This window comes from Oncorhynchus gorbuscha, linkage group LG19 (genome assembly GCF_021184085.1).
Source record: "Oncorhynchus gorbuscha isolate QuinsamMale2020 ecotype Even-year linkage group LG19, OgorEven_v1.0, whole genome shotgun sequence".
Lineage (NCBI taxonomy): Eukaryota > Metazoa > Chordata > Actinopteri > Salmoniformes > Salmonidae > Oncorhynchus > Oncorhynchus gorbuscha.
Window position 1 is genome coordinate 58,243,550 of NC_060191.1, and position 24,383 is coordinate 58,267,932.

At 44.3% G+C, this 24,383-nt stretch overlaps 1 protein-coding gene across 13 annotated transcripts in view; it reads left to right on the forward strand.

Annotated features, from left to right (window-relative positions):
• LOC124005825 (RNA-binding protein Musashi homolog 2-like) overlaps positions 1 to 24,383 on the forward strand; it is a 385,933-nt gene that overhangs the window by 347,515 nt on the left and 14,035 nt on the right. For 7 of the 13 annotated variants that reach the window (XM_046315408.1, XM_046315404.1, XM_046315406.1 and 4 more), the window contains exons 12-13: positions 15,971 to 16,168; positions 22,951 to 23,105. The exons of 2 other annotated variants lie outside the window; for them this stretch is intronic. In XM_046315408.1, coding sequence (XP_046171364.1) covers positions 15,971 to 16,168; positions 22,951 to 23,105 — 353 coding nt within the window. The remainder of the gene's footprint in view (positions 1 to 15,970; positions 16,169 to 22,950; positions 23,106 to 24,383) is intronic. 4 more of the 13 variants (XM_046315411.1, XM_046315412.1, XM_046315414.1 and 1 more) reach the window with 2 other exon arrangements.

The window sequence follows — 24,383 nt, forward strand, 5'->3', positions numbered from 1 at the left end:
TGTCAATTAGCCTATCAGAAGCTGTTAAAGCCATGACATCATTTTCTGGAATCTTCCAAGCTGTTTAAAGGCACAGTCAACTTAGTGTATGTAAACGTCTGACCCACTGGAATTGTGATACAGTGAATTATAAGTGAAATAATCTGTCTGTTAACACTTGTTGGAAAAATGACTTGTGTCATGCACAAAGTAGATGTCCTAACTGACTTGCCAAAACTATAGTTTGTTGACAAGAAATTTGTGGAGTGGTTGAAAAACTAATTTGAATGACTCCAACCTAAGTGTATGTGAACTTCCGACTTCAACTGTAACTATGGACGTGGGTTTTGAATTACAATTGAAAAAAGGAGAGGGTGACAAGGCAGTGAAACCTGAGGAAGATGTTAACCCATTATCCATCAAACACACTCCTGGCAGTACAGGATGCCCTCTTTTATCTCCCCAGGGGTCCCGCAGGCCTACCCAGCCTCTCTCTGACGTGCCCTAGGGCAATATGGTCTAGATGAAATATTATTTCATCAGATATGTGGGAGCAGTGCTGTAGGGTTGTTGGACCTGCTAGTCAGTGGGTCCTGCTGCTAGATTAAAACCCCTCACATATAACAATAGTATTTAAGACTAGGAATACACCTGTTGATCCACCTGCAATCCTCAAATCTATGATGCCCTTCTTTATCTAGATTAAGATTTCATTATATTATGTTCCCCTTTCAGCAATACATTTCTAAAAGTAAAGTCAGGAACTATTTAATGTGGGAATCAAAAAGTAACCAGGATTGTTTGATTTAGAAGTTATTACACCAGAGCAGAATCCGTTTGTAGATGATCACAGTCTTCTTATGGAACACAGCCTACTTCAAAGTGATCCAGTGCAGAAAACCAGCAGTGTAGATCAAACTCAAACCAAAGGTGCTGTTGGTAGACAGTGGAAATGTCTGTGAGAAACATAGTGAAAGAAACACACACACACACACACACACACACACACACACACACACACACACACACACACACACACACACACACACACACACACACACACACACACACACACACACACACACACACACACACACACACACACACACACACACACACACACACACACACACACACACACACACACACATAATCATACACACACACACACACACATAATCATACACACTCAGTGTTTGTATTAGTATTTATTAGGGATCCCCATTATTTCCTACCAAGGCAGCAGCTACTCTTCCTGGGGTCCAAACACATTGAAGCACTTACATAACATATATAACAAAAGATAAAACAGTATCATATAACATTATTACTACATATTACTACACATACAGATAGAAGCAATGGTAGCAATGGTAGTTGTTGTGAATTTGACCAGTTGTTTCTGTATCTGACTTGGTTGGGCCTTTCAGAGAGCCTATGGTTCTGACTGGGACATTCCTTCTCTGCTCACCTCAAACACTCCTCTTGGTGCACTCTGCCTGCCTGCCAGAAGGTTTGTTCACACCCTACTACCCCCTCACACCCTACTACCCCCTCACACCCTACTACCCCCTCACACCCTACTACCCCCTCACAAATCCTACTACTCCCTCACATCCTACTACCCCCTCACACCTACTAACCCCTCACATCCGACTACCCCCTCACATCCGACTACCCCCTCACACCTACTACCCCCTCACACCTACTAACCCCTCACATCCGACTACCCCCTCACACCTACTACCCCCTCACACCTACTGCCCCCTCACATCCTACTACCCCCTCACACCTACTGCCCCCTCACACCCTACTATCCCCTCACATCCTACTACTCCCTCACATCCTACTACCCACTCACACCTACTACCCCCTCACACCTACTGCCCCCTCACATCCTACTACCCCCTCACATCCTACTCACCCCTCACATCCTACTACTCCCTCATATTCCTCCTGACCATCTCCTATTCTCCCTCCATCTTTCCTCCTCTCCATCCCAAACTTGTATTTTTCTCTAACTTCTCTCATCCCTTCTTCCTCCATGCTCATTCGTTAGTTCTGTCTGCTCTCTTTCTTTCTTTCTTTCTTTCTTTCTCTCTCTCTCTCTCTCTCTCTCTCTCTCTCTCTCTCTCTCTCTCTCTCTCTCTCTCTCTCTCTCTCTCTCTCTCTCTCTCTCTCTCTCTCTCTCTCTCTCTCTCTCTCTTGGTCTTGCTCTCTATTCCATCCTGTCTTCATTAGATGAAGAGTTTGTGTTTATTAGATTTACTGTAGTGTTTTTATGTACGAAGATATAACCATTCTGTAATTCATGTGTGTTCATCCCTGTGTGTGTTCCTCCACCTGTTGTGCCTGCTCTTATCCCTGTGTTCTTCTATCTACTTCTACAAGTATCAGTTGTGACTGCATCATTCTTGTGCATGCCACCTTTGAGTCTTCTTGGGTATGATGCTAATAACATTTTTAGCTTTTTGGTACAAATATCCATTGACATAGTTTCTCCAATTCAATTCCTCAGGTTGGATGGGGAACATCGCTGCACAGCTATTTTCAGGTCTCTCCGGAGATGTTAGATCGGTTTCAAGTCCGGGCTCTGGCTGAGCCACTCAAGGACATTCAGAGACTTGTCCGGAAGCCACTCCTGCGTTGTCTTGACTGTGTGCTTGGGGTCGTTGTGTTGTTGGAAGTTGAACCTTCGCCCTGTCTTAGGTCCTGAGTGCACTGGAGCAGGTTTTCACCAAGGATCTCTCTGTGCTCCGTTCATCTTTCCCTCGATCCTGACTAGTCTCCCAGTCCCTGCCGCTGAAAAACATCCCCACAGCATGATTCTGCCACCACCATGCGTCACCGTAAGGATGGTGTTAGGTTTCCTAAAGATTGGACGCTTGGCATTCAAGCCAAAGAGTTCAATCTTGGTTTCATAAAACCAGAGCATCTTGTTTGTCATTGTCTGAGCAAACTCCAGGTGGGCTGTCATGTGCCTTTTACTGAGGTGTGGATTCCATCTGGTCACTGTACCATAAAGGCCTGATTGGTGGAGTGCTGCAGAGATGGTTGTCCTTCTGGAAGGTTCTCCCATCTCCACAGAGGAACTCTGGAGCTCTGTCAGAGTGACCATCGAGTTCTTGGTCACCTCCCTGACCCAAGGCCCTTCTCCCCCGATGGCTCGGTTTAGCCTGGCAGGCAGCTTTAGGAAGAATCTTGGTGCTTCCAAACTTCTTCTATTTAAGAATGATGGAGGCCACTGCGTCCTTGGGGACCTTCAAAGCTGCATAATGTTTTTGGTACCCTTCCCCAGAACTGTGCCTCGACACAATCCTGTCTCTGAGCTCTACGAACAATTCCTTCGACCTCATGGCTTGGTTTTTGCTCTGACATGCACTCTCAAGTGGAACCTTACATAGACAGGTGTGTGCCTTTTAAAAATCATGTCCAATCAATTGAATTTACCACAGGTGGACTTCAATCAAGTTGTGGAAACATCTCAAAGATGATCAATGGAAACAGGATGCACCTGAGCTCAATTTCGAGTCTCATAGCAAAGGGTCTGAATAATTAAGGTATTTCTGGTTTTAAGTTGTAATAAATTTGCAAAAAATATATTTATCTGTTAGAATACGGCTGTAACGTAACAAAATGTGGATAAAGTGATGGGGTCTGAATACTTTCCGAATGCACTGTATGGAGGGTTTGGTCCTTTCCTCTAGGCAGACTCCTGCGTGATTACGACATTAGCCTGATTTGCAACAGCTCAGAGCTGAAGCACCATGGCACTCTGGGCCTGACTTGGCAGGACATGATTTCTATTCATGTGTCCCAGGCAGCTGACACACTGGTCCAACCAGTGACTGACCTCAGTTCTAAATGCAGCCCACTGTATTCCTTGTCATATGTTGAGGGGACGTGTCAGGAAAGTGAGGTTGAGTTGGAGGAGAAAGGAATGAGACACTAGCGTCTCTTTAACCAACTTGCCTCCTTCCCTCCGCCTTCTTCTGTACCTGCAGGTGATCACTCTATTTAGGTGATCTGCATCCCTCAATCAGTAACAATGTCTCCTGTTCGTTTGTCCTTCTCTCTCCAATATGAGTCGAGTCTGGACCCAGGACCACAGACAGTTTCCCCCCTTTCCCACCCCTTGATGGACAGCTATGTCAGAATAATTCTAAAGGAAAACAGACTGTTCACTCAAACTAGGTCACCCCGACTCCCCTGCCCAGAGCCCAGAGGGTGTGGAAATGTCTCCTCTTATGATGAAGATAGATACAGTGTATATGTGTCTGCTCAATTCTACCTGGCTCCTCTACCAGCAGTCCTCTACCAGCTGTCCTCTACCAGCTGTCCTCTACCAGCTGTCCTCTACCAGCTGTCCTCTACCGGCTGTCCTCTACCAACAGTCCTCTACGAGCAAATCAAATCAAACCAACAGTCCTCTACCAGCTGTCCTCTACCATCTGTCCTCTACCAACAGTCCTCTACGAGCAAATCAAATCAAACCAGCAGTCCTCTACCAGCTGTCCTCTACCAGCAGTCCAGCTCCACTTGTTTGTGAGCTCCTTTCCACTTCTATTCTCATGGTGTTTGTTTGCATGATGAAAGTGTGATGATGAATGTGTGTGTGTGTGTGTGTGTGTGTGTGTGTGTGTGTGTGTGTGTGTGTGTGTGTGTGTGTGTGTGTGTGTGTGTGTGTGTGTGTGTGTGTGTGTGTGTGTGTGCGTGTGCGTGTGCGTGTGCGTGTGTGGTCTGTGGATGTGAAAGCGTGTTGAGTGAAGATATAAGGGCTGTAGCGCTGTGTCTATGGATGGATGGCAGTACTCCTCTGCCTGTGAACATCCAGGATATATCATCTATTAACTATCATTATGCCAGCCTATCAGAGCACAAAATGAGGAGCCATTATCTAGCGATTATTTATGAACTGCCATCGCAGGCTGAAAAGAACTTGTCCTTTGTTAATTAGTCACCTATTCAGTTAGAAAATGGTGTTTGAGACGGGGACTGAAAGCCACTCCAGGCAGAACAGAAAGAGAGCCTCATCTTTTCAAATGACATAGGTGGAAATGGAGCTAATTGCAGATGCTCTGAAATTCAAAGCTAATTTTGAAACACATTTGACAAGTGTATTATTCACTTTTTCTGAAGAGATCTGCACTGCTCTGTGCCTATACATGCGTGCACACTGGTGCCTGCCTTCATGGATGTGTACATATGTGAGTGTGTATGCAGGTGTTTACTTGCAAGGTCAGTGTGCGTGACTGTATTTTGTTTGAGTAAATCGACACACACACACTCTGGGGCGATATCTAATGTATCCAGTGCCTCTGACAGTGAAGCCTGAGGCAGGTGATTGTGTGAAATGTTATTTCCAAGGTTGGCACAAGTCCTCCAGGTCAACTCTTCCACTATCATTCTATGGAAGGGCTTTTTAAATGGCAACAGTTCTTTTTTTCTCTCACATCAACACATAAATAGTGTGAATAATGTTGCTGACAGGAAAGGTGTTTAGCGTTTCGCCCTCCATTAGGCACAACGTTTAGACGACAGACTTGGCAGTAGACCCAGACATGTTAAAGAAGAAGCTTTTCATTCATAATGACACAAAGCGGAAGCACATGCTATCATTCTCCATGACATTATCAGCATTTCAAAACTTTTGAAAGCACCACTTGAAACATGAAATCAAAATCACGCCTGGAGGTCGACTGGTAAACAGACTTGTGAAGAGGATGATGACAGTGATTTTGACAGTAATGGTGATGACCATGATGGAAGTGGTTAGAATGGACTTCATCTGTCCTCCATGAACACGGCATGCTGAGGAGAAGAGAAATGGAGGAGAGCGATTATAATCATAAATGATAACGCTCCCTCAACGATCCACTCCATTGAGCCCATACAGTCCCCCATCCTGTTGCCACAGCAACCCAGAGACACACTAATTTGTTGTGCAGATGAGTAATTGCCCCCCAATTAAGAATAGGGATGTTGCAGAGAAAGACCACCTAATCTGGTTGTTTGTTATTAATATATTATTTCTTAATTACTGTTTTTAATAGATTGAACTGAAATGGGAGACTGTATCATGGTCGTCACACCACAGGGGGGTGTTTGGGCGAGTACAGTGGCCCTATGTTGCTGAATGTGATGATGTAACTATATTGTACACGGGTTGTTGGCCATCGGTATTGTTTAAGGGTTTTCCTGGCCTCACATGAACATCCACTGAAGGGAAAGCAACGCACTACGATTCCCTGCAGCAATAAATCTCCTCTATGTTATCTAACATCTCATAAAAAGGGCTATTTATTTATTCATTCATTTGGTTTATTTCATGTTTGTACCCTTTGATACATGTTGTGGAGTGTTATGTGTAATGGCAGAGAGCCTGTGTTTAGCCTCTGTCACATCATCCTCCCAGTGGCTCTGTAGTGACTTTCCCAGATGGGGTCTTTCTAATGGTAGTAGCGTTGACGAGACACTCCTCCAGAGCTCCAGTCAGCCCAGCCACGCCGGGTGTCAGCTGTGTTGCCAGGGACAGACTCTCTCTGGGGGCCAGGGGCCCTGCAGATGTTCCACAGCTCAAATGCATCTGTTTGGCCATGATAGAGACAGGCTGCTGAACACTGCTCATGTTACGGCGCTGGTTGGGCGTTTACACAACTGTTGTAATAGAGTTATTTTCTCTCATTTTATGTAATTAGATTATACCTCCATCTTTCTTTGCTATTCTGCATCAGAATGGACATACAGACAGAAGACATGAGTCGCTAGAGGAACATCAGAGCCCTGCCATTATGGTCCCAACCTTGATCTCTCCAATGCTGCTGTTTAATTCCACTCCGTTTTCTACTTCCACATGCTCAAAGTGAATCATTTGCATGCACAGAAAGGAGAATTAGCTCAGCGCGATAATCAAGCGCTTCCATTCTTCCAGATGGCCGATCCAGTGGTCTCTGTAGTCTGTAAATGGGAGCTTTTTAACTGCATTTTATTCCACATTTTACATAGATAGTGCTATCATTAGCCGTGATCTCCCTGAATAATACAAGTCATTTTGCTGTGCTTTGTTAGATAAGACCTTCATGGCACCCGGGACGCCGGCAGCAAGGACTCATTCTCCATGTCAGTGCAAACAAAGCCGCCAGGTGTGTTTGTTGTAAGTGTGTGTGTGTCGCGCACAGGCGCGTGTGCAAGAGGGCTAATGTTGTATTTGTCTTCCTGTCGTTCCTGCTACTTTGTTCTCGCTAGTCTGTCTTTAGAGGGATGTTTCTGCAGGCTACCATCATGGCGGGTGGCCTGTGATGGGGACAGACATACAAAGGGAAGGGGCCAGCCGGAGGCCTCCTCCTCAGTGTGAACTAATGTGGGTGTCAGGGGCGTTGCTCTGTAAAGGTCTTCATTTGTTTGTTGTTAAAGATCTAATTAGGACGACGAGAGGAAACAGAACGGGATGGCTAATTAGAGGGGAGCTCAGAAATCACTTTGAACCTCAAGGACACCCGGCTATTAGCGTGCACATAAAACATGTATTAAACCTAGGTGTATGTTTTGTTCCCTTCCTTAAATGATTAAAAAATGCTTTGCTTGAGTGGGCTTCCCCCTCTTCTGGAGAGATGCGGAGGAGTGGAGTGGGCCGGCGCATCCTGAACACTTCTCTCTTTCTGTTTTTCAGAAAAGTACATTCTAAAGTACATGTTGCATCTGTTGTCTCAGTGCGGACACACCTACTCATTCCAGGGTTTTTATTTATTTTCACTATTTTCTACATTGTAGAATAATAGTGAAAACATCAGAACTCTGAAATAATACATGTAGTAACCAAAAAAGTGTTAAACAAATCAAAATATATTTTATATTTGAGGTTCTTCAAAGTAGCCACCCTTTACCTTGATGACAGCTCTGCACACTCTTGGCATTCTCTCAACCAGCTTCATGAGGTAGTCACCTGGAATGCATTTCAATTAACAGGTGTGCCTTGTTAAAAGTTCATTTGTGGAATTTATTTTCTTCTTAATGCGTTTGAGCCAGTCAGTTGTGTTGTGACAAGGTAAGGGTGGTATAAAGAAGATAACCCTATTTGGTAAAAGACCAAAGCCATATTATGGCAAGAACAGCTCAAATAAGCAAAGAGAAACGACAGTCCATCATTACTTTAAGACATGAATGTCAGTCAATCTGGAAAATTTGAAGAACTTTGAAAGTTTCTTAATGAACCGTCGCAAAAACCATCAAGCACTATGATGAAACTGGCTCTCATGAGGACCACCACAGGAAAGGAAGACGCAGAGTTACCTCTGCTGCAGAGGATAAGTTCATTAGAGTTAACTGTACCCCAGAAATTGCAGCCCAAATAAATGCTTCACAGAGTTCAAGTAACAGACACACCTCAACATCAACTGTTCAGAGGAGACCGCGTGAATCAGGCCTTCATGGTCGAATTGCTGCAAAGAAACCACTACTATAAAGGACACCAGTAAAAAGAAGAGACTTGCTTGGGCCAAGAAACACGAGCAATGAACATTAGACCAGTGGAAATCTGTCAGTTCCGTTACTAGCTAGCTACCTTTTGAGTTTGGATCCTGCGATGCAGTTGGCATTAGTTGCTAGGACCGCTGCTATCTGTCCAGTGATCCTGCCCTGCTGCTAGCTAGCTGCCTATCAAGCTAGCTTGAACATAGCCCGCAACACACTTGGTTGTGGACAGTGGAGTTTCTCTATCACAGGTGAAGGATCTTTAAAACAAACAAAAACAGTTCTAAAGCAGTTGTTTCAACAACAAGAAAATAGCTTCAACTTTTTTGTCCGAATACTGGTGGAACTAATAAAAGAATGGATGACCTGACCAGAGAGGTCCAGGACCTGAAGAACAGTTTGCAGTTCTCCCAGTGTTAGCTCAAGTTTAAACAGGAGAACGGCAAGATGACAGCAGTCTGTAAGTCATTGGGAGAGGACATCAGTTCTGTATATGAATCCAATATAACAATGACGGAGAAATCATTTCTAGGGCCAATCAAAGTGGAACAACATGGTTGTGGACGGAATTGCAGACCTGGATGGAGTCTGAGGACAACGTGAGGGAAATGATCTCGGAGAAACTGAAGATGGACCACAGGAAGATTGAGGTGGAGCGCGCCCACGGGACTGGAAAACCCAACACCGGCCCAGGTGACAAGCCCAGGCCGATAGTGGTCAAATTCCTGAAGTTCAAGGACAAGGTACAGTGGCTGTTCTGGAAAGAGACAAGAACTTTTTTTTCTTTTTTTTTCTTTTTTTTTCTTCTCACCTTTATTTAACCAGGTAGGCAAGTTGAGAACAAGTTCTCATTTACAATTGCGAACTGGCCAAGATAAAGCAAAGCAGTTTGACACATACAACGACACAGAGTTACACATGGAGTAAAACAAACATACAGTCAATAATGCAGTATAAACAAGTCTATATACGATGTGAGCAAATGAGGTGAGATAAGGGAGGTAAAGGCAAAAAAAGGACATGGTGGCAAAGTAAATACAATATAGCAGGTAAAACACTGGAATTGTAGATTTGCCGTGGAAGAATGTGCAAAGTAGAGAGAGAAATAATGGGGTGCAAATGAGCAAAATAAATAAAATAAATACAGTAGGGAAAGAGGTAGTTGTTTGGGCTAAATTATAGGTGGGCTATGTACAGGTGCAGTAATCTGTGAGCTGCTCTGACAGTTGGTGCTTAAAGCTAGTGAGGGAGATAAGTGTTTCCAGTTTCAGAGATTTTTGTAGTTCCAGTCATTGGCAGCAGAGAACTGGAAGGAGAGAGGAAGAGGAACTTGAGAGGAACGTACGGTGCATTCCGAAAGTATTCAGACCCCTTGACTTTTTCCGTATTTTGTTATGTTACAGCCTTATTTTTAAATGGATTAAATAGTTATTTTCCCCTCATTATTCTACACACAATACCACATAATGACAAACCGTGGGTATGATGCTACAAGCTTGGCACACCTGTATTTGGGGAGTTTCTCCCATTCTCCTCTGCAGATCCTCTCAAGCTCTGTCAGGTTGGAGGGGAGCATTGCTGCACAGTTATTTTCAGGTCTCTCCAGAGATGTTCGATCGGATTCAAGTCCAGGCTCTGGTTGGGCCACTCAAGGACATTTAGAGACTTGTCCAGAAGCCACTCCTGCGTTGCCTCGGCTGTGTGCTTAGGGTCGTTGCCCTGTTGGAAGACGAACCTTCAGCCCCAGTCTGAGGTCCTGAGGGCTCTGGAGCAGGTTTTCATCAAGGATCAAGGCATTCAGGCCAAAGAGTTCAATCTTGGTTTCATCAGAGAGGGGAATCTTGTTTCTCATGGTCTGAAAGTCTTTAGGTGCCTTTTAGCAAACTCCAAGCGGGCTGTCATTAGCCTTTTACTGAGGAGTGGTTTCTGATTTCTGATTGGTGGAGTGCTACAGAGATGGTTGTCCTTCTGGAAGGTTCTCCCATCTCCACAGAGGAACTCTGGAGCTCTGTCAGAGTGATACTTGGGTTCTTGGTCACCTCCCTGACCAAGCACTTCTCCCCAGATTGCTTAGTTTGGCCAGGCGGCCAGCTTAAGCAAGAGTCTTGAGGGTTACAGAATTCTTCCATTCAAGTACGATGGAAGCTACTGTGTTCTTGGGGACCTTCAATGCTGGAGACATTTTTTTGTTACTCTTCCCCAGATCTGTGCCTCGACCCAATCCTGTCTCGGAACAATTGCTTCGACCTCATAGCTTGGTTTTTACTCTGACATGCACTGTCAACTGTGGGACCTTATATAGACAGGTGTGTGCCTTTCCAAATCATGTCCAATCTATTGAATTTACCACAGGTGGACTCCAATCAAGTTGTAGAAACATCTCAAGGATGATTCATGAAACAGAATGCACTTGAGCTCAACTTCGTGTCATAGCAAAGGGTCTGAAACTTATGCAAATAATGTTTTTCTGTTTTTCTTATTTTTATAAATGTGCAACACTTTTTTTTTTAAACTGTTTTTGCTTTGTCAATATGGGATATTGTGTGTAGATTGATGAGGAAAAACATTAATTTAATACATTTTAGAATAAGTCTGTAACGTCACAAAGTATGTACAAATTCAATGGGTCTGAATACTTTCCGAATGCACTGTACATCTTCCTCGGCTAGGACTATCTTGAAGCTGTGTGCCAGAAGAGAAAAGAACTTATGCCAGCCATGAAAGCTGCCAGAGCACGTGAGGACATTTCTAATATCCGCTATGACAGGCTTGTTGTCCACCCTCCTTCCCAAAAGCCTGGAAGGGATGAGAGAACAAAGCCTATGGGTTCATAGCTTCAATCCCACAGCATACACATATATTCAGAGCCATATCCCTGTAATGCTTAGAAAAGATCTTATGTCAAATGTTATTGAAGTGTTGTTGCTGGTTCACTTGGCACATCTAAAGCCTTTTCTTTTGAGGTGTTGCTATAGGCCACCAAGTGCTAACAGTCAGTATCTAAATAATATGTGTGAAATGCTTGATATTGTATGTGATGTAAACAGAGAGGTCTACTTTCTTGGGGACCTGAATATTGACTGGTTTTCATCAAGCTGTCCGCTCAAGAGGAAGCTTCTCACTGTTACCAGTGCCTGTAATCTGGTTTGGGTCATTCATCAACCTACCAGGATGTTTACAAACACTACAGGAACAAGATCATCCACATGTAAAATCACATTTTTACTAATACTGTAGAACTTTGTTCTAAAGCTGTATGAATGCATTGGATGCTGTGATCACAATATAGGGGCTATGTCCAGGAAAGTTCTAAAGGCAGTGCCTAAAATAGTGTATAAAAAATCATACAAAAGATTTTGCTGTGCCTTTTATGTGGTGTTAAAATATTTGTTGGTCTGATGTGATTAATAAGGAGCATCCAGATGCTTCACTTGATGCATTTATGAAATTGCTTCTTCCAATAATTGATCAACATGCACCTGTTAAGAAACTTACTTTTAGAACTGTTAAGGCTCCATTGATTGATGGGGAATTGAAAAACTGTATGGCTGAAATAAATGGGGGAAAAGGAGTGGCTAATAAGTCAGGCTGACTTACGGCAAATTGAGAAATGATGTGATTAAACTCAACAAAAATAAAAAATACATGTATTATGAAGCCAAGATCAATGATATTAGGCCCTCTCTTTTCCATTTTTATCAATGACCTGCCACTGGCAAAACAAAGCCTGTGTGTCCATGTATGCTGATGATTAAACCATATACTGTATGCCTCAGCAACCACAGCTAATGAAGTCACTGAAACCCTTAACAAAGAGTTGCAGTCTGTTTTGGAATGGGTGGCCAGTAATAAACTGGTCCTGAAAATCTCTATAACTTGGATCATTTTATTTGGTACAAATCATTCTCTAAGTTCTAGATCTCAGCTGAATATGGTATTGAATGGTGTGGCTGTTGAACAAGTTGAGGACACTAAATTACTTGGTGTTACCATAGATTGTAAACTGTCATGGTCAAAACATATAGATTCAATGGTTGTATAGATGGGGAGAGGTCTGTCCGTAATATAAAGAGATACTCTGCTTTTTTGACAACACACTCCACAAAGTAAGTCCTGCAGGCTCAATTAAAAAAAACATATTATCTTGATTATTGTCCAGACATATGGTCAAGTGCTGCAAAGAAAGACCTAGTAAAGCTGCAGGCAGCTGGTCCAAAACAGAGTGTCACGTCTTGCTCTTTATTGTAATCAGAGGGCTAATATTAATACTATGCATGCCAGTCTCTCTTGGCTAAGAGTTGAGGAAAGCATGACTGCGTCACTTCTTCATAAGAAACAATGTGTTGGAAATTGTTTGCATAGTCTACTTACACACAGCACTGACACACATACTTACCCCACCAGACATGCCACCAGGGGTCTTTTCACAGTCCCCAGGTCCAGAACAAATTCAAGGAAACGTACAGTATTCTACCGAGTCATGAGTGCATGGAACTCCCTTCCATCTTATATAGCGCAAGTGAAGAGCAGACCTGGTTTCAAAAAACAAATCAGTCAACCCCTCACGGCACAACGCCTCTCAACCATGTCAAATCACATTTTATTGGTCACATACACATGGTTAGCAGATGTTATTGCGAGTGTAGCGAAATGTGCTTCTAGTCCCGACCTTGCAGTAATATCTAACAAGTAATCTAACAATTCCACAACAACTACCTAATACACACATCTAAGTAAAGGGATGGAATAAGAATATATGGATGACTGAGCGGCATAGGCAAGATGCAATAGATGGTATAAAATACAGTATATACATATGAGATGAGTAATGCAAGATATGTAAACATTATTAAAGTGACTAGTGATCCATTTATTAAAGTGGCCAATGAGCTCAAGTCTGTATGTAGGCAGCAGCCTCTCTGTGTTAGTGGTGGCTGTTTAACTTTGATGCACATGTACTGACCTCGCCTTCTGGATGGTAGCGGGGTGAACAGGCAGTGGCTTGGGTTGTTGTTGTCCTTGATGATCGTTTTAGCCTTTCTGTGACATTGGGTGCTGTAGGTGTCCTGGAGGGCAGGTAGTTTGCCCCCGGTGATGCGTTGTACAGACCGCACCACCCTCTGGAGAGCCTTGCGGTTGTCGGCGGTGCAGTTGCTGTACCAGGCGGTGATACATCCCGACAGGATGCTCTCAATTGTGCATCTGTAAAGGTTTGTGAGGGTTTTAGGTAACAAGCCAACCTCAGGAGGCTGAAGAAATTTGAAGAGGCCCTGTTGTGCCTTTTTCACCTCACGGTCTGTGTGGGTGGACCATTTAAGTTTGTCCTTGATGTGTAGGCCGAGGAACTTTAAAACTTTCCACCTTCTCCACTGCTGTTCCGTCGATGTGGATAGGGGGGGTGCTTCCTCTGCTGTTTCCTGAAGTCCACGATTATCTCCTTTGTTTTGTTGACGTTGAGTGAGAGGTTGTTGTCCTGACACCACACTCCAAGTGTCCTCACCTCCTCCCTGTAGGCTGTCACGTTGTTGTTGGTAATCAAGCCCACTGTAGTTGTGTCATCTGCAAACTTGATGATTGAGTTGGAGGCGTGCATGGCCACACAGTCATGGGTGAACAGGGAGTCCAGGAGGGGGCTGAGCATACACCCTTGTGGGGCCCCAGTGCTGAGGATCTGCAAAGTGGAGATGTTGTTTCCTACCTTCACCGCCTGGGTGCAGCCCGTCAGGAAGTCCAGGACCCAATTGCACAGAGCGGGATTGAGACCCAGGGCCTTAAGCTTAATGATGAACTTGGAGAGTACTATGGTGTTGAATGCTGAGCTGTAGTCAATGAACAGCATTCTTACATAGGTATTCTTCTTGTATAGATGGGATAGGGCAGTGTGATGGCGATTGCATCGTCTGTGGACCTATTGGGGTGGTATGCAAATTGAAGTGGGTCTAGGGTGGCAGGTATGGTGGAGGAGATATGATCCTTGACTAGTCTCTCAAAGCACTTCATGCTGACAAAAGTGAGTGCTACGGGGCGATAGTCATTTACTTCAGTTACCTTGTGTGTATGTACTGACATGTACAGTATGTGTAACTGATAGATACACACACACACTATATGTTAATGTTTTTAAACATATGTAAATAGTCAAGTCTTTTGTCACTGTCTTTTTTGTTACATGTCGGACCCCAGTAAGGCTAGCTGTCGTCATTGGCGTTGGTTAATGGTCATCCTAATAAATCGAATCAAAAGATTGGTGTTAACATGGGCGAGAGAGTTTCCTTCCACCATATTCTTTTCACCAGTCTCTGTGCTATACCTTTTAAATCCAAGTCACATTGAAATTGACTTTATAATTTATAACCTATGACCTGAGCCAAGACTTTTGTAGTCTTTTTGAATGGTTTTCAATGGGCAGAAAATGTAGTGCAATGGTGTTCAGTGCAAAACCTCAATTAAAGGCATCTGGCAGAAGTAAATTCATCCCTAAACATGACTATAATTGTATATATATCTTTCTTTGCAAGAAATAACATCCCCAAAAACACAACACACAACACAAACACAACTGTCTCCTAGCCTCCCAGTCATGTTTTCTGTCCCTAACCCTAAAACTGAAACAAAATATAAATATTTTTATACAACTATAACAAAATAAAAACTAGCAAATCAGGTCTGAAAACTACCAAACTAAACTGAATTTCAAATAAAAATTGAAAATATCCTTGATAAGTGCAGTCCATTTACACAGATAATGCAGCTCTCTGTGAGGGCGCTGAGTGTCTATGGAATAGAGCTGTGGGGGCATAAAGCTTTATAGTTAACAAATGCCTTGTCTGTTTCACCTCTCCTCTGCATCAGTAGTCCAGTACATTGTGAAATCTTGCCTGTGTCAAATCTAAAATGTATGAGGAATTTCTGTTATAATCTTATTGATTTATGAGCAGAAGCCCAAACATGAATAATAGATTTTTCTTAATCATTCTCACGCTTATTTTAGGAGAATCTCATTTTGGTTATTTTTCACCCTTGAGCTCTTAGTGTGTGTATTTCACACAGTTATTATGTGTGTGTGTTTTGAAGCGAGCAAGTGGTGATCACATGTGGTGTAAATTCTACTAAAGATTTTCTTTGACCATTTTTAGCTTGAGGCCACATTGAGTTCCATTGCGGAAGTCTTCAGCTACACTAGTGTTAGGGAGCAGGGTTGGTGTGTGTGTAGTGTAGTGCCTCTGTACCCAGTCTCTCAAGGGGCTACTGGGGTGTGGTGGGCAGAAGCAGGAAGAAAACCAGTATGGATGTTTACTGTAGTTTGCCTTGCCCTGTAACACACTACAATGCCATGTAGAAAAACAACAACAACATAGCAATAAAATAACACACACAAAAACCAATTCATTACATTACTACAGTACTGTGTAAAGTGTTTCCACGATGATGGACATGCGTCCCATCCCGCCCCTCCCTCCCTCCCTCCATCCCGCCACCTCCCTCCCTCCCTCCCTCCCTATACTATACCCCTATCTCTCAGGGTTCCCAGATTATGGGTTCTATTCCGGGGCCGGGCCCAGTGACCTGCGGGGCCCCCCCTGCTCCTTTGCCGACTATGGCTCCCTGGGGCCCCAGGCTGCTCAGATGCTGCAGCACAGTGAGCATCATGCCACCTCCGCCTGCAACTCCCCCCTCCAGCACCACCTGCAGCACAGCCCGGACCCCTTTAAGAGCCCAGGTGTGTACCCTGCTAACATCTCCTTCAATCCTTCAATCAGTCAATGATGCCATTCAAGTTACGAATTCATGAGGCTATTGTGAGAGGGAGAAAAAGAGAGGGAGTGTAAAAGAGAGAAAGAGAGGAAAGAGAAGTTTATAGAGACAGAGAAGGGAACAATAACTATTAGAGGAAGGTGATGCACTGTGTACTGTAGCGTAGCACCCCTGGTAGGCTGGACAATAGAACGAGTCAAAATTCACCCAAGGCTGCAAAACAGCAAATTAACGTTTGCTGTGCGAGCCGAGAGCAAATGAATGGAATGGAACGTTCGCAGAGCCTGTTTTGACTGGAGTTATGCTTAGAATTCCATTATTGCCTAAATGGCACAACAAAAATGTATCACTTTTTATTTTACCACTACAATATGTTCATCGGACGAAACTAGAAAAAAACTACTCGTGTAGAAAGTAAACATCCGCACCTCGATTGTGTGTCAACTGTGCTTATGACTGCGTAACGAGAAAGTAGGGAACATATGAAAACTTCAGACTATTTCTGGTCTAGTGATCGATGACAAACGAGCTCGCTACCCAGACTTTCATAATTACAAAGAGGAGATTCTCCTGATTAAAATGTTGCCCGATCTTTAAAAATCTAAATATATACATTGTGAGATATTTGGCGAAACAGACCGGTATGCCTCTCCATAGGAAAACAATGGGGCAAGTGCAGCGTTCCAAAGGCAAAAAGTATTTTGGGGCTAGCATTTGATGACAACCAAGCTTGCTGGCCAAACTTGCATAATTAGAAAGAGGAGATTCTCATGATTAAAATGGCGTCCGACATTAAAAAAAATACACATTGCGGAATATTTGGCGAAATAGACAGAGATGCCAAAATTTCCCATATAGTAAACAATGGGACGACCTCAGAGTTCCATGAATCATTTTTAATTAGTTTACTTTTTAACTATAAACAACGTGAGCAGGTCTCATTCCCAACAATAGCGAAGCAGGCATTGTGACGTAGAACAATAAGCTGGGAATAGAACGTTCTGAAGGCCAGTTGGTGCCACGAGTTGGTGCCTCAATAGAACTAATCTGGGATCTGGGAGGGTGAAAATAAGGCCTGTTTTTTCGTGATTACTTCAAACTGATGGCAAGCAGCCGGGAAATATGGTCATATTATGAAACTGGGCTCCACGGCAGATGCAATGAACTAGTTTTTATCAGAAAAAAAGCGTTGTTCAATTTTTTTTGTGTCCAGCCTACCCCTGGCGGTTTGCCTGCTATACCCTCATAACACTGCTTTTGGAAATGACTTCAGGATATGTTTAGTTTGATATGTATGTATACATGTCTCTGTCTGCTTACTCACTCCATGTGGAGCTGAGGGAAGGACAGACAGACACCCCGTTCTCATTTCACACAGTTATGGTGACCTAATATACTGTAGTGCCTACAAACATTTAAATGTTTTACATTTTAGTAATTTAGAAGACGCTCCTATCCAGAGCAACTTACAGGAGCAATTAGGGTTAAGTGCCTTGCTCAAGGGCACATCGGCAGATTTGTTCACCTGGTCAGCTCGGGGATTTGAACCAGCAAAAAGTTTAGTTACTGGCTCAACGCTCTTAAATGCTAGACTACCTGTTGCCCAACATTGGCACACAGTACATGTATAAGTGTTACCCATTTTCAGTTCAGTATACAGTTCAGCATACAGTAGTATTGTTGTCAATACTGGTTTTTGTATAAGATATATCAAGGTCAATATTATTTATTCTTATCACACCCTTCAAATATTGAATAAATATATATATATATCTCCATCCCTTGCATACCCACATTGCATCTTGTTTGTTGGTACAGTGTATTACTTTTTCATGTGAGGTGATGAACCATAATTGACATGACTGCATTTATATGTATTTAGACTGTTTATTTAAGTAAGGGAGAGAAAACTCTGATGAGGAATCTGTCATAAAGAACGAGTGACCATAAATTGAGCTCCCAAGGCTTGTATTTGACAAGCGTTCATGAATATCATCATGAATAAGTTGAGCAAAAGTTCTGTGGCAAATTTTTCCTGTTGGCTTGACATCTTTCGAGATAATGTTTTGTTGCTGGAATGTAGTCTATTTGATGAGCAAAGAAGGAGCAAAGAGTTGCAGAATGCATTGAACAGGTTACTTACTATCATAGCTCATCCACTGACAGTCTGAATGATATGGTCTTTAGAAACACACACCTTACTGTTCTTTTGCTTTCCCAGTTCTTTTGTTGGTACCTTAAAACCCTATTTCCTTTGTAAATCTAGACTGGAGCATTTTATTGCAATGAGATCGGGTTACTCTGACCTTTTAAAATCACCAATAGTGTTCTAACCACACAACTGTGCTCCAATTAGAGTAAGTCATGTGTAGTTATTAGTGGGGCTGACAGTGTGGTTCAAATACCATAAATCCTGTTCAACATGGGAACGGCTGGGGGGGATGTGCAATTCAACAAAGTCCACCAATTATGAGAGATCTAGCCTGCTGTATAAACAGAGATAGAGTGGGTAATTGGTTAAAACAGTCTTGTTAGGACTGGGTCACTCTGATAAGAACAGTGCAGCAAGTCAGAGACATTGCTTGATATGACTAAGCAGCAGTGTCACTCTGAGAAGTGGTTTATTTCTCCCTCACAAAGAGGTAACTTTGTTATTATTTAATCTGCTAATGTTAGGGGGAGAAGGAATGTTTGATCTGGTGTGTGTGTCTCGTTGTGTGTGTTTTCTACCCCCAAACAGGGATATCCATAGATAGTACTGTGTCTTTTATACACTTGTTAGAGAGCAACACCGTTACACGCACATATTTCACAATCCAATAATCTATGGTGATCATAGACGTGCATCTGTATAGCGTAGCCTACGTAGCTTTGAATGAGAGATTTCATTCTGACATGTATTACAATGTGTGGCAAAAATCCACCTCCGTTCTCATCTAGACTGTCTCCTTTCTTGAGCTGGTTTTAAAAACCCTTATTCTCACGAGTCTTCAGATCCAGAGCATTAATAGACTTCCCTTTCAATGAACATCCGCACCAAGAGAAAGCCTCCGGTAGCAGTGGAAAGACTGATTTAATATTCCTTTATTAATGGGAGTGTCACTGAGCGGCGCTCAGAGATAAAAATGAGCAGACCACGCCATGGGCTCACGATTTTTTTAGTTAATATATGCTCTTGTTTTTATTTATTTTAATTTGTCTTTTCAACACACTAAACAGACGGTCACCTGGTGCTGAGCTGACTGCAGCAATGGCTCAGGTGGTCTAGACAACAATTAGAGTAATTTAAGCCAACCCCATGGTTCCTCTACTTCCCCTTTTCTTTTTTATTTCCTGCTCTCTCATTTCTTCATTTCCAGTATTATTGGTCTGGGATTTCTCCCTGGCGTTGTGTTCTACTTTTCAAAAGACTGTCTAGCGCTCTTTGCCTCTCTTGCTTTATAGCCATAGTTTTCCCCACATACACTGTCAAGGTCATCTACACTGAACCAAAATATAAACGCAACATGCAAAGATTTTACTGAGTAACAGTTCATTTAAGGAAATCAGTCAATTAAATAAATTAATTGTGCCCTAATTTATGGATATGACATGACTGGGCATGGGCTCAGTCATGGGTAGGCCTGGGAGGGCATAGGCCCACCTACTTCGGAGCCAGGCCTCAACCCACTGCGGAGCCAGGCCCCCACCCACTGTGGAGCCAGACTCCCACCCACTGCGGAGCCAGGCCCCCACCCACTGCAGAGCCAGACCCCCACCCACTGCGGAGCCAGGCCCCAATCCACTGCGGAGCCAGGCCCCAACCCACTGAGGAGCCAGGCCCCCACCCGTGCAGAGCCAGGCCCCAACCCACTGCGGAGCCAGGCCCCCACCCACTGCGGAGCCAGGCCCCAACCCACTGAGGAGCCAGGCCCCCACCCGTGCAGAGCCAAGCCCCAACCCACTGCGGAGCCAGGCCCCCACCCACTGCGGAGCCAGGCCCCCACCCACTGCGGAGCCAGACCCCCACCCACTGCGGAGCCAGACCCCCACCCACTGCGGAGCCAGGCCCCCACCCACTGCGGAGCCAGACCCCCACCCACTGCGGAGCCAGGCCCCAAACCACTGTGGAGCCAGGCCCCAACCCACTGCGGAGCCAGGCCCCCACCCACTGCGGAGCCAGACCCCCACCCACTGCGGAGCCAGGCCCCAAACCACTGTGGAGCCAGGCCCCAACCCACTGCGGAGCCAGACACCCACCCACTGCGGAGCCAGACCCCAACCCACTGCGGAGCCAGGCCCCAAACCACTGCAGAGCCAGGCCCCAACCCACTGAGGAGCCAGGCCCCAACCCACTGAGGAGCCAGGTCACAACCCAGTGCGGAGCCAGGCCCCAAACCAGTGCGGAGCCAGGCCCCAACCCACTGCGAAGCCAGGCCCCAACCCACTGCGAAGCCAGACCCCCACCCACTGCGGAGCCAGACCCCCACCCACTGCGGAGCCAGACCCCCACCCACTGAGGAGCCAGGCCCCAACCCACTGAGGAGCCAAGCCCCAACCGACTGCGGAGCCAGGCCCCAACCCACTGTGGAGCCAGGCCCCCACCCACTGCGGAGCCAGACCCCCACCCACTGCGGAGCCAGACCCCCACCCACTGAGGAGCCAGGCCCCAACCCACTGAGGAGCCAAGCCCCAACCGACTGCGGAGCCAGACCCCCACCCACTGCGGAGCCAGACCCCCACCCACTGAGGAGCCACGCCCCAACCCACTGCGGAGCCAGGCCCCAACCCACTGCGGAGCTAGGCCCCAACCCACTGCGGAGTCAGGCCCCAACCCACTGCAGAGCCACGCCCAGGAAATCCGAACAAGTTTTTCCCCACAAAAAGGCTTTATTACAGACAGAAATATCCCCCCCCCCCGGTTAGACATACTGACAAATTCTCTGAAACGACATTGGAGGAGGTTTATGGTAGAGAAATTATCATTGAATTATCTGTCAACAGCTCTGGTGGACATTCCTGCAGTCAGCATGCCAATTGCACACTCCCTCAAAACTTGAGACATCTGTGGCATTTTGTTGTGTGACAAAACTGCACATTTTATTGGCCTTGTATTGTTCCCAGGTGCACCTGTGTAAAGATCATGCTATTTAATCCGCTTCTTGATATGCCACACCTGTCACGTGGATGGATTATCTTGGTGAAGGAGAAATGCTCACTAACGGGGATGTAAACACATTTGTGCACAAAATTTGAGAGAAATATGGAACCAAGAATTTACATGTTGCCTTTATATTTTTGTTTAGGATAGATTGGCTGTTCAGACTTTTGCCCGTCACACATTAATGCACAAACTCTTCTGTCTCTTTCTTCTCTCTCTCTGGGTGAGCTCTGAGATGCAGAGGGCGGGTAGTGGGCCCCATCTCTTTAATGTGTGCTCTGTCTCTCTCTGTGTATGTGTGTGTGTGTGTGTGTTTGTGTGTGTGTGTGTGTGTGTGTGTGTGACTCGTGACTCGATGATGCAGTCTTTTAGCAGGCATTACCCAGGACACCCTGTGTAATTTCCTGGCTGTCAGGCACCAGCTAGGCCTGATACCCCTGACACCAAGGGAAAGATAATCACCATCATATATTTAAAGGAGTAGAGAGAGAGGGCCTCTCCTAGTGACAGGTGTTGATTAGATAGGGGGTGTTGTGCCCAAATCCCCAGAGCAATTTACTGTATGAGAGGGATTCATAAACTGGCAGTCATATTGCTGGCGGACGCAAGACGCAGCGCGAGGGGGAGAGATGTAAAAAAGTGATAAGGGGAGGGACCCGCAAAGAGGCAACTTTTCCTCTGCCATGTTTTTACATCCTATAGGATCTTTAGATGAGTTCCTTCAGCTGCTGTATAGAGAAATAGCCTTCATATCTTCCCTTCTGCGCTCTTTTATAGTTTGCATGGAATATGAATGCTTAGAGTATGTAAAAGTAGAAAACTTGTCATGCATGAGCATCCTAATTTACATCTTCTTTTAGAACCATGTTCAGTTGGAGCTGGTCAGATAGCTTGTAGAATATGTATCCATTTTCCTTATGTATATGTTTATACAAGGCTCCTCAAACAAACGGCACATTTAAAAAAGGTTCATCAATTTCTGCTTGCGTTACATTCTATTTCAACTGGGAACAAAGCATTGAGCCTAATAAGTGTATACATAAACTATGTAGACTCTTCCTTCTTCATCTCTAATCTTGTCATTTCCTGTTTGACTGTAGTGTATTGAGTTTTGTGTTTTGTGTTTTCCAGCCCAGTATTACTGTGCATGGAAAAGGCTATATGGACACTCCTGACTTGCAAACCAACATTTAATTTCAGAATTGATTAAAATTAGGTTAAAGGGAAAATCCACTCAAAACTATATTTTGGTATTTTGTGTCATCATGATAATGTGTCCGGTGACACTTTGCTTCTTGAATGTCCAACATCTTGAAATCTTGACCCCTGACATGCAAAACATTTTGGGTTTGTATCAAAAGTAGACTAATGAAAAAAATACCAAAATATAGTTTTTGAGTGGATTTTCCCTTTACGGTAATGGTTTGGTTAAGGTAAAGGTCAAGTTAGTCGTTTTGCAGTTCACCAGTGTCCTTACAGTCTCTCGCACTGTGCATGCCAGGTCTCAGCCTCGTACACAGCTTTTATCCATCTCTGCACACCACCAGTCCTAAATATCTGTGTTGCTCATCCCAATTTTGGCTCCCCCGCTTACCTCCCTTCGTTAGGCACCAACCAGGCCCGGCCCGGAGCCTTCCCTGGCACCAACAGTCCCGGGCCCGTGGCTGACCTCTATGGCACTACAAGCCAGGACTCCGGCGTGGGCAACTACATTAGTGCTGCTAGCCCCCAGCCTGGCTCTGGCTTCGGCCACAGCATTGCTGTAAGTATGGCCTACTCCAGCAACTCGTCCACCTCGTCTAATACTGCCTTCATCTTCTCTGTGCTGTCAACCGTCATCCTTATGCTCAGAACAGGAGAATTCCAGATCTAGCCTTTGAAAGGGTCCTTGTTCAAAGTGCATTATGTAAATCAATTGTAACCCCTTGTGTGTTCAACCACTGTCGTCAGAATATTTTCTCCATGTCCTTTGAAGCCACTGACATTCATTATCCCAGTTGGCTCCTTCAGTCTGGGACCTTTGACGAGGGTATTGATGGATTTTAGCTGACCGTAGGAAAACCACAGAGGCAAACCTGCTCCAACTAAGATGGATGATTAACTTAAGGCCACACAGATAATTAATACAGTTCTCCCTGTTTGAACTCCTGTCCAAAACATGAAGGTGTTCTGAAAACAAAATCAGGCTTTTTGTATGTTTGGCCCATTGAACACCTTGTCTTCCAGTGCGTTCCTACCATTTTAGAGGAATTGCAATGCAACCATGTTGGCACATAAAGCACCACTCTGGAAACAGAGAGGACTTGCATTAGATTAGCTAACTGCTGAACCACCATTTGGAATTTCGAATCGGAATGGAATGTCAACTTCCACTTGACTTTGACAGTTTCAACCTCAAAAACTGAAATGTAGGTTGACAAATAAGAGCTTGTCTATATTTCAGAAATGACCGGCACGTTGGCACTCAAAATCCCTAGTCAGAAATATTTCATGCTGTTGCTATATATGTCTATCCCAACCTACATAGAATGAAATGGCTCATATTTTTATCTTCGAGCTCAGTTTTTATCATTTGTCTTATATAGCAAATATGTATTTGTTGGACATTTGTTGTTGAAGTTCAGTTCCACCTACATGTTGTGTTGGGTGACACATTCGCTTTGGAGAACTACTTACATTTACATTTCTTCCACCCTTGATATCTTTGCTGAAGTTGTTTTGTGATTCTGCTGGTGATTTCATTAAAACATGTTAGCATGAATATGATTACATTATAGTTCTACTGATCCATGCAGTCTTAACAAAACCTTGTTCACACAATACATACACAGTACAGTTAGACATCTGAAGCTAACAGCATTAGCCCCTTATCATCAAGCAAATGATCCCAATGGCTATAATGGATCCTTATTGGTGGTGAATGCAGAAAACCTTCAAAAATATTTACATGCACCATGTAGAGAACTGCTGTAGGAAGAACTGATGCCAATTACTACTGCTGTCCACTGCTGCAGATTTCAGTTGGTTTTAATCACTGCTT